Genomic DNA, 11,060 nt, shown 5'->3' on the forward strand with positions numbered 1-11,060 from the left:
ACATAATAGCTCATGACTGACAGGTGGGTGGTGCGGTGGGTTACACTGTTGCATCACACTTCTGGAATTCAGGTTTGAGTCTCTGTCCTGGCTTGTGTGGGGTTTGTATGTTCTCCCTGTGTGGTTGAGGGATTCCCGCCCAAAAACCAGAAATGCCGTAAGGTGAATTGTAGTTACCAAACTATCCATAGTTGTGTATGGTGTGTGTGCCCTGCGATGGGTTGGCGTCCCATCCTGGGTTGTTCCCTGTCTTGTGCCTGTAGCTTCCAGGATAGGCTCCAGACCCCCTGTGACCCTGAATAGGACAAATGGGTACAGAAGATGGATGGATGGACAGTTTTTGCATGCTGTCAGCAGTGTTAAATCAGTATTCGTTCATTTTGTCGCATTCAGGGACACAGAAGCGTTTTATGCAACCCAGAATGACAGATTATAATTTTTCTATCACCTTTCACCATTGGCATTTGTAAATACTGTAAATATAGTTAAGTTTTGAGTTTAACTTTGGTGTGATTTTTAGATGAGTTTGGTAGTTAGCTAGCTAACTAAGCTGCGTGTTAGTTCAAGCTGAGCTAGTAGCTTTGAAGAAACCTGGCAGACACTGCAGCTGATGTTGACTTCATTCAAAAGATGTCCTGCGACGGAGAGCACAATTTACATAAGCAGCCGACCAACTAGAATAATTAAAAACAAAAACAACCTTTTTTGGTCATATTGTCAGCTATCGACACTGTGCTTCCCGCATTATAAAAATCTCCTTCCGCTACTGGTGGGGATCCTGGTTCTCACGTTAACGTGAGCAAATGCTTTGCTCCATTCACTGGATGCCAAATAAACTTGTCAAGCGTGACATGAAGATTCGGCGAGAGTGTTACATGAAACCTAATGACGCATGGAATATTCAAGTCTATACTGGAAATCCATCCAGAGGCTCGTCAGAAGCAGGGGTGGCAGCTCTCGCTGGATTCAAGCAAGGGCTTGCAAGCTCGTCACATGCTGTCAGTTTGGAGCTGAGCTGAATAAGAGGAAGTTACTGGGAACAGAAAGGGGAAAGAAGCCAAATTTCCTCAATTCCCTGTAAAAACTAGTGTTGTTGTTATAGTCCCCCAAGGGAGAAAAAAGAACAGGAACATTCATAATATAAGCATAAGACAAAGACATCTCTGAGCAGATGACAGGATCAGGATACTGCAGTTACTCTTAAGCAGTGGTTCCCAATCCTGTTCCGGGTGCCCCTCGCCTGCCGGAATGTTTTCATTCCAACCCTCCATAAATCAGGCTTAGTCCTTAATAGGCTAATAATGAATGTGGCAGGTTGAAAGCACTGTGGGTTGGAATGAAAAAATCTTGGTGGGGGGGCAGAAACAGGATTGAGAACTACTGCTCTTAAGCAGGTAGTGAAAACGTGTAACAATGTGATGCCGACACATCATTGGTCGTTAGCCTCTGGTGAGTTTCCTCCAGGCCGTCGGTGTGTCTGTAAAGAACGCTTCGGGGAGAGGACTGACATGGGGCCCCAGCAAGGCCAGTCAGGCCCCAGATCTCCACAGTATGGAACCACCACAGTTGTCTCCACAGTATGGAAAGTTCAGGCAGAGGAGCCCGAGCGCTTGTTCAGGTCAACCCCACTGGGTACAGGTGCAGCCAGTCGCATGAATTCACAGTGAATAGTAATCAAATACAAAGGAAACAGAACTACTCGTTCCCACTTTTCGAGATGCTTCCTGTATGCAACAGTGGAATACAGACACAACATCTGGGTCCCTCACAGCAGGCCTGATCTCAGGTTAGGATCTTGGTGGCAAAGATGATTCCTCCCCCCTCCCACTGCCTCTTGCCCATTTGCGCCACAGGAAATGGAAATTATCATGCACCCACAGCTGCTTTGACCAACCCAGAGTATTTTGAGGGCAAATAAAGTACTCCTGTGATTAAAAAAAAAATGTTATTGTTGCTCAGCTGTCACGTTCACGTTGCTAAATAACACTTTCAAAAATTTCTGTCCCCTCCCACCCCCAGAGAGAGAGAGAGAGAGCAGCCGGGTGGTGACTGGGGCAAGGCTGCACCTAACAAGTTAAGGCTCATGGGAAAAGCAAGTTTCAGCCAAGCAATCGCGCTTCACCTGTGGCACGTCACATACAAAATACATACACATGCAAACCACCTGCAGGCCGTACAATGCCGGCATGCAGAATAAGTTTGCAAGTTCCCCGCGTGACGTTGTAGAACACCCCCTGCGCACGGATATGCCCCTCCCCCCACCAAATCCAAAAACTTGCCAAAGTGAATTGGACTTGCCAACAGATTTAAAATCAGACAAAAGACTTATTGCTTGAGGTTGAATACATTCTTTAAAATCAATGCCATTGTAGTCAATGCCAAAACCAAAGATAACAGAAAATTTAAGGGCAATAAGTAATTAAAGTTTTAATAAATACATTAAAATGAAAGCCAACAAGCGTAGAAAGTAAACAAAGATGAATAGCATATTACATAAGGGATCGCTTCTGCGTAATAGTCCTTGTCGATGACACCGAAATCAAACCACATGATAAAACGCAAAGCAGATAATACAGCAATCAAGCACTTTCAGAAATGAGCAGAGTTTGGACCAGACCACACCTCCTATCTCCTCCATTTTGGAAAAAAAAGCCCATCCTTCAATCTCTCCTCTGTTACCATAACAGCACATTCTCTTCTTCAGAGCTTCAGTCTGTGGAAATGTGTCCAGAAAGAGATCTGGGGGACCAAGGGTCACAGATACCCGCATCTGCTCATGAGGATGGACCTAGGTGCACCCCTCCCAGATGCACACGCCGCGAAGGGGGGCTTCGTGTCCTTGGTCCAGCGGAGGCCCATCATTTTTGAGAGCAGAGTATGGAAAGAGGAGGGCCCTTCCAGGCAGCGGTTCTAAAGCCAGGAAAGGGGACCTGGGCGGAGGGGGGGGGGGGGGGGCAGTCAAACCTCAGAGGCAAAACAGACACGCAGACACACACACACACGCCTCTGCCACAAACACCCTGTGGTTAACACCTCAAAGGGATTCACTATCCGCTTTTTTACGCCGCGGAACGAAGCGCGCCGCTTTCTATAATCGATGCCCACCCGCCCCCTCACGGCTGAACAGACGACGATTTCCATTTCACAAGGTTACTATGGATGTTTCTTGGGCATCACAGCCGTTCGGTTCTTGTCCGCGAGTCCTGCAGCGTTTTTTGTGCCCAAACACAAATAAAAACAGGAAGTAACCTGAATCGAAGCCATCTCTGCTTCCTTAATGGTGCTAGGAGAACCTGAATACCTGTTAAATGACTGTTCCAACAAGACCAGAACCAGCCCCCATCTCCCTCAAATTATAAACAGCTGTTTTAGGTAGAAAATTTTATGAGCATTGATTCAACCTCCTAGGTCCTCAGATGTTTTGATTGTTGCAACAGCGTAGTCCTATTGCTCATAGCGTGTTCACAGCGAAAACGCAGCTGGAAAAAAGCGAAGGAGGTGTGAAGATAGTCGACGTGGATGACAAGAGCATGTATCTACACAATAACTAAAAAAGGTCTGAGACAGGAAGTCTCAAAACAAAACAGGAAGGCGGCCGAACGTGACAGCATGTGGCTTTCAGCCCAGCAGACAGGGAGGAAACGACCCCCAGGAACAGCTTGTTGTTGGGGGGAGGGGAGGGGAGGGGGGGGGGGAAGGGGCTTTCTTTACTTTGCATTAAAATAAAACCACTGTTGCCTGCCTGGAGACCACGTCCCTAAGCCAGGAGGTCTCATAAGATGCATCGAACCCTCGTTCTCAAAGATTGCATGTGTGAGCAATGTCTTCCAGGCCAGGTGATGGGAGCTACTGAAAACAGCACTGGGGGGCAGACAGTGGAGGATTGGGGGGGGGGGGGGGTCCATCCCATGCTGAAGATTCTTTCTCAGCAGCTTCCTGTTTTGGAACGCCGGCTCCCACTCAGGATGTCGCATTTTCCTTCTCCTCCTTCCCCGGGTATTCCCCACTCTCTGGCATCTCACGCCATGTTCCCTGGGCACCGATGGCGACACGCCGATGCATGGGCGTCCCTGACACTACCGCCCGTCCACCTGACAGGTCTATATACCCACAGACAAAGCAGAGACTTAAAAAGAAAAAATACAGGTTAAAATGTCATTCGCTACTTCAGGCTGACTGAAAAGAGCACATTCAAAGGTTTGGACACCATAAAATCACAAATGTTAAATTTTCTCTGTATTCTGGCGGCATCCAGGTGTGACCGGGCGAGGGTCCTGTCCAAGGTGTGAGCGAGGCTTCCAGTTCAAGTTCGGGCTGTGGAGCCCATATATCTGACAAGCTGGGCCAAAGCTGGCGATATTGATGGTCGCCGCCTCTCACCGTCAGGGCGGGGCTCTCACTGCACCACGCAGGCTGTACAGCACTGGTCCTGCTTCTCGGGAAGCGTGGCGTAGTTCATCTGCCTGACGATCTCGGCGAACAGCTCGTCCACCATGGTCTTGCTCTTGGCCGACGTCTCGATGAAGGGGCAGCCCCATTCTTGGGCAAGGTGCCGCCCGTCTGCCCCTGCCACCTCCCTCTCCGCCTCCAGGTCCACCTTGTTGCCCACCAGGATCAGCGGCACCTTCTCGAAGCGCTTCACGCGGACGATCTGGTCCCGCATCGGTCTGATGTCCTGGTTGGAGGAGAAGGGGTTATTATAAAGACATTAAATCATAGACAACACAGTCTATAGTACCTCAGGATAGTAATGCATGCGCAGACTGCTATAATATACAGGGTAACACACTGAATATTGACACAGCACAGATGACAGGGACGACCTGGTTGAAGCTAAGTGTATATCGCCTCGGCACTTTGCACCAGAAGCCACTTGGGGCGGCTTCGGCCCTCACCACACTGGGCGACAGGTTTCAGAGCCATCCTCCCCCACCCCCCATACGGTTTGCATTCATGGCAGCTAACTTCTCCCTCGCACAATGCAAACGTCCGATGCTTCCGTTACATAAAACACATGCTCGTTTTATGCCACCACAGACAATGGGACCGTGACATTTAAAAACGCGTCTGATTTTCCAGAGTGGCACAATTCGTCTTTAAAATCAGGATGCTAGCAAGCGACATATTTACGTGCAGAGAGCCGCAGTTGCGCTGCATTTACACCGCATATAGAAGCTTATTTCAAAGTGGCGCCGCACAGGATGCGTCCGTGGCACGTCGCCGTGCAATTAAAGACGCTGCGAAATCAGTATAAAAATTCTAATAAAACAATTTACCTGGAATGACTGCTGGTTGACAAGACTGTAGACCAGAATGAAGCCCTGTCCGTTTTTAATGTACAGATCCCTCATCGAGGCGAACTGCTCCGTCCCTGCGGTGTCGAGAATTTCCAGCACGGAGGGCGACGAGTCCACCTCGATCTCCTTCCTGTAGAAATCCTCGATGGTCGGGTCGTATTTTTCAATAAAAGTGCCCGTAACGAACTGCACGGTCAGCGCGGACTTGCCGACGCCGCCGCTGCCGAGGACGACCACTTTGTACTCCTTCATTGGGCTGTTAGGGGCTCCGGCGGGTAGGTCAGTCAGCTGGCCGCTTCCGATCACAACGACGAAAAAGAAGATTAAAAAAACTTAACCATAGTGAGCACCCGATGGCCCCGGGAGAAAACTACCCACCCCGAAAAACAACTTGACTCGAGTGCCCGTATCTGTGAAGAGACGCTCGGACGCCAAGCCGCATCCGAAAAGAAACAATTTTAAAGAAAGACCCCCAAAGTCTTGAAATTGACCGCAAATCGCACGACCCCGCGCTCCATGTTCGTTCCAGACGCCCTACTGCACGACACCAGTCTGCAGCCGCAGCATGCACATGCCTGGACAAGCACCGAGAGGCTGGGGCTGGCGGGCAGCGAAAGGCACGGGGCGCCGCCGGCTCAGCGCTCGGCGTCCGGTCTGCACACTGGCACTAGACGTCGCCTGCTCCGGGCTTTTCAGCATCATATGCACGGAGTGACCGTGTAAGCCGTAGCACTTAGATTAACTGCATCTAGCCGGTATAGCGAAACGCCATCGGACGTGGCTAGAGGGAGACGTGCGCTCCTCTCCCTGCCGGCTGTGCCATCCCCAAGACACCTCCCTTTTCCTGGCTTACTTAGAGAAGGTGCCTGTCTGTGCTCTTAACGTCAGCTGTGATTTGATCCTCAGTCCTTTATCATTACGGCAGATCCCCGATAACGCTGACACTGTAACAGCCCTCAGATTATCCTCACCCTCTTTTTTTTTTTTTTTTTTTTTTAATTCTTGAGCCTCCGTCTTACTATCCGAGATACCAAGGCGCTCGCCTGCAATCACAGCGGCGTAGAAGCAAAACACCGTCACGTCAATTAGCCCAAGTCCGAACAATAAAAGGAGGATTATGTTACACTCTTGCTCTCAATACCCTAGTGCAACACCTCAGCCGGCTCCATATTAATCAGAACGAAATTCTCGTCTTTTCTTCGCGTATACTGAGTACAAATGCAGCCCGAAAAGAAGGCCACGAGACCGCGGCAGCTCTCTGGTTTGATTGGCAGAAACACCGAGATTTCGGGCTCGTCATCGGGTTTGGGGCGGGGCTTGAGGACACGTAGGAAACTGCCCTCGTGCCTAGGTGCGGTATTCTTGGTGTGTTATGTCTGCGGAAGTCTGCTTGGCGTTTCTTATTTTTTCTCTTTCCTAAAGAGATACAATACGAAACCATCACAAATACAGCACGATTCGATCTACGGGAAAACATTTTGGTGCAACAATTATTATTAACATGTCATTCAAATGATGACAGCAAACCACCAGAACTCATTATCCAAAGAAATTTGAGCTCTAACTAGTTACAATATTCGTGCGCAACATATTTAGTTCCCAGTTGTCGCAGTGCCCCGAATCCCAGACCTATAAAATAATTATGTTTAATAGTAATTCCTGTGACACCAAGGTTTACCTCAGATTTTGTCATCAACGCTACCTTTAGCCACCAGTCGGCGCTAAAGTAAATTACATTTAAGTGCTTTGCGCTAGCATATCAGTGACTGACGCATGTTTTACTGCCAACTCTCATGCGTCTTGCGTGACACACGCTTTCAGACTATCAAGCTCACGCGGGAAATCTTATTATATATTGTGATCTATAATATCCTATTATAAACCTATAATTAGCTATATCAAAAGCTTTGAGGTGGTTTGCAAACCCTACAAACTATTTACAAGGTAATAAAACAGATACATACATGTAAATGCGTGTGTATTTGTGTGCAGGCTGGTATGGAATTGAAAATGTCACTCCAGCCAGCTGAGCAAAGTTGGCAACCCTGACTTACAGATATTGAACAACGACGTAAAGTTTAAGTTTTGTCAGACTTTCTGGGTGCAGTCATAATCGCACCGCTGAATGTAACATGCTGGAGATACCACTACGAAGCCCTCGGCAGAAAAGAAAGGATTCACTGTATACAGACAATCTCAGGATAGCTGATGTCATTGGTGTATTGACTCACGCAAGCTCGCTGATCGGACGCACTCATTAGCCGTTTAATGGGCTGAGAGGACCCAGGAAATGCAAAGAAATTCATCCTACCTCTTTACAGATAAGCTACTTAGTCTTGGAAGCAGACCTTTGGGAACGGTCATTAGGAGCGAGGCCGAGAATGGGTGATTCTTCAGGCCTGGTTGCCTTTTTCCCTCCATTGCCTGAGCAGCGCGGTAGCCTACCTGGAAAGCGGTGCTCTGCTTCTCATTCATTCACCCATTTGTTAGCCAATGGGATCTTTATTTTCCGACATGTATTGTCTCTCAAATACTCAAGGTGAGAAGCAGAGATAATCAATCTCGTACTTTACACACAAGTGTGAAAGGGGGGGGGGGGGGGGCACTCAAAAGAAGATACACCGATAGTTGACGAGTACTTTTTTGGTCAATGTAAACTACACACTGAGCGGTTGTGATTTTTGACCTGTAGGTGGCGACAAATATCCAAAAAAGGGAAATTGACTTAATTCCAAATTAAGTCCGAGTTTTACCGCTGACCATGTGGGAGGTAAAAGACTGGAAAGTTACACGCTGAGCTCTGATCTCAGTTTACACTTATTCACCATCACAAGTTTGTTTTCAGAAAGGAAAACGGGAGTTTCCAAGCACATCCATCCATCCATCCATCCAATGCTTATTCAAGTCAGGGTCACAAGGAAGCACATACATTTTTAATAATTTAAATAGATGTAACAATCTATATTTTCAGTTTTGTACAATGTTAAATATCTAAACAGCCAAGCTAATGACTATGAGACCCAGAACTGGAGTAGGGAGTGTTCATGATTTACAAATCAAGTCAATATAGATCTAACACATTGATAATTTCCTAAAATATGGACAGCCTTGTACTGAAAAACTGGTTATGGAAAAACGAATGTGTGGAAATTTCTTCCCCCCCCCCCCTTTATTTAACATGATGTTATTAAATAACAACATACAATGCTCTACAAGCTGAACAAAGAACATCACAAAGGAACCAATGCGTGGAAATTTCTTAAAATGTGTTTGTGTGTGTGGGCAGGTGGATGGCATCCAAATGGTGCTTCTCCTACTGCTAAATATCTGATATCCTGCCATGGTTTAGTTATTTCCATGTGTAGGCATTTCAGGATTAGCCAAATGGCCATTAAAGCTCACTCAATTGCAGTTAAGTTAAAATCTACATTTTATGCTTTCTTTGTGACATAAGCCTTGAGTGCATATACACAACATGAATATAAAAATAAAAAATGCAAATATGCAAAAGTACAGAGAGTACAAGTGCATATACATAAGGCTTAATGAAATAAGGGTAGAAAAAGCAACTACACAAAATGACACAATTTTAAATATACGTTTTGTATACACTGCATTTCCATTATGAGTATCCGATTTGATGACACTGGTATACAGTAATTTTGGTGCCAATGATGTCTGAACGGTTTTATATTAAGTTTATGGTTCTGATTAAGAACATGACTTCAGTTTTGCCAGATTGGCTCTAGCTTGTGAGATATTTAATAGTTAATTAATTAACGCAACATGTTTGAAAAGCATTGAGAAATTGCAAGAATATTTTTATTTTAGTTACAACTAGTAAGTAAACAGTCTAACATCATACAGAAAAGAAATTAAAAATATCTAAGTGACAGGAAAAAGTTATGTATGATTTGATTAATGAATACAATATTAATTAGTTATTAATTGTTAATGTCAGTGCTTCAAAAAAAAGTACAGTGGCTGGTTGAAAAAGACGACTAAAGTCTACAAAGCGGGATGCGACCTTTGTAAAAAAGTCATCAAACTGGCAACAATGAGCTCTAAAGCCATCGACTCACATATCAGGGGAGAGAAGTACAAGCGTTTTGTTGACAGTCGGACAACAACTGTCCCCATTCAGTTGTTTGCCAGTCCTGCAAGTACAACCTTTGGCAGTGTCTCCGGATCCCAGTGTCTTCAGTACATTCTCCTCAACCGACACACTGAAAGCAGAAGTGCTACGGGCTTTGCAAACGGTTAGCCGACATCACTCCTGTACGTCCAGTGATGACATTCACACTGTGTTGAGCAATTTGCTGGGACACAGTTAGTAACTGTAGGAAGTTGTGGCCTACATACCCTTCACAACTCATTCAAGACTGGTTTTGAAGTGTGGATGGTGGAGAAAGTGCTCAAAGCCAGAAGAGAGGACTTCACAGCTACAACATCATCCTCAAGACTCCCTCTACCTTTCTGTGGCCATCGGTGGCTCGAAAATTTGCCAGGGACATCTTCCTTTGACTGCATTTGTGAAGCCCGAATGGATCCCCTTCTTCAGACCAAACTACTTTTTTTCATGGCCCTATCACGAGCATTTCAACCATTTCTGGCTAAATACCAGGCAGGTGTTCCCATGATGCCCTTCCTTCGGAAGGACTTGGCAGGTTTGATCTGGGTAAATATTCACCACCACAGTAACAACAGCAATAAATGAACATGCAAACACGCACATATGAACTTAACTCTGATTTTATTTTCAGACTCTCCTTCAACGCTTCATCATTCATTTCATTACCTAAGACATTGTTAAAGAGTCAAAAGACAGACCAAGAGCTATTACATTTGTTATCACACACAAGTTGCATTGGGGGAATGCATTATTTTCATGGATGTCCATTATCTGAAAAACTAGAACAAATTCAGCAAAAGTAATGGGATTTTTGAATTCAGCACCCTCAAAATACCCTTGATCAATTCAAAAAACCTTGGCACCCGAAAAATATTTTTGTAGACCTGTGTTATTCAATTCAATTCAGTTTAATTTGTATAGCACATTTTCACAACATTACATTGTCTAAAAGCGCTTTACATTATCCCTGCCCAAAAGCTTCAAACCTCTACAGTTCAGGGTTCACTGTGGACAGAGTATGCATGTTCTCTCTTTCACACAACATAGACTCACAGTTCTCCTAATTACCTGCTACCCATTTTTTTGGCCACTGACAGGTCATTCCCATGAAAAGGGGACTTAAAGGGGACTGTATTATGAATCTGAAAGTGAAAACTTCCCATTCAATATAGCCTACTGATTTCTACCTGAAGGCCCTGTGGTGGACTGGCGGCCTGCCCAGGGTGGACCCCGCCTCTCGCCCGATGATACTGGGATTGGCTCCAGCTTCCCCACGACCCAGATGGATAAAGCGGTATAGATAATGGATGGATGGATGTATTTCTACCTGAAAATGCATTAGACTTTGTGGTTAATTATTACACTCATTTCCAACCACACAACTGCCCATTAATTGACCATCATGAACATTTTACAGGCCAGGGCAGTCATGATCTTCAATGAACAGTCATGAACATTCGAAGTGTACTGATGATCTTCTATGGAAAGCGATTAGCCATTGTAGGGCAGTAATGAGTTTTCATTGGAAAGCAAGGGGTTTTCAAAGAGGAGTTAAGCCAAGATACAAATACAGGCTTTCAAAGAAATATGGAAGAGGATGTCTTCTTCATTTCATCACCTTGCTATTTCCT

At 45.7% G+C, this 11,060-nt stretch overlaps 1 protein-coding gene across 1 annotated transcript; it reads right to left on the reverse strand.

Moving 5' to 3' along the window:
- Positions 1-3,676: 3,676 nt before the first annotated feature.
- On the reverse strand, positions 3,677-6,590 carry rap2c (RAP2C, member of RAS oncogene family). The gene is made up of 2 exons (XM_023797706.2): positions 5,277-6,590; positions 3,677-4,675 (listed from the first exon to the last, which is right to left on the reverse strand). Exons 1-2 carry the CDS (start codon positions 5,547-5,549, stop codon positions 4,397-4,399), a joined length of 552 nt encoding a protein of 183 aa, XP_023653474.1. The 5' UTR covers positions 5,550-6,590; the 3' UTR covers positions 3,677-4,396.
- Positions 6,591-11,060: the final 4,470 nt, after the last annotated feature.

The sequence above is a fragment of the Paramormyrops kingsleyae genome, chromosome 10 (assembly GCF_048594095.1).
Source record: "Paramormyrops kingsleyae isolate MSU_618 chromosome 10, PKINGS_0.4, whole genome shotgun sequence".
In the NCBI taxonomy this organism is placed as follows: Eukaryota; Metazoa; Chordata; class Actinopteri; order Osteoglossiformes; family Mormyridae; genus Paramormyrops; species Paramormyrops kingsleyae.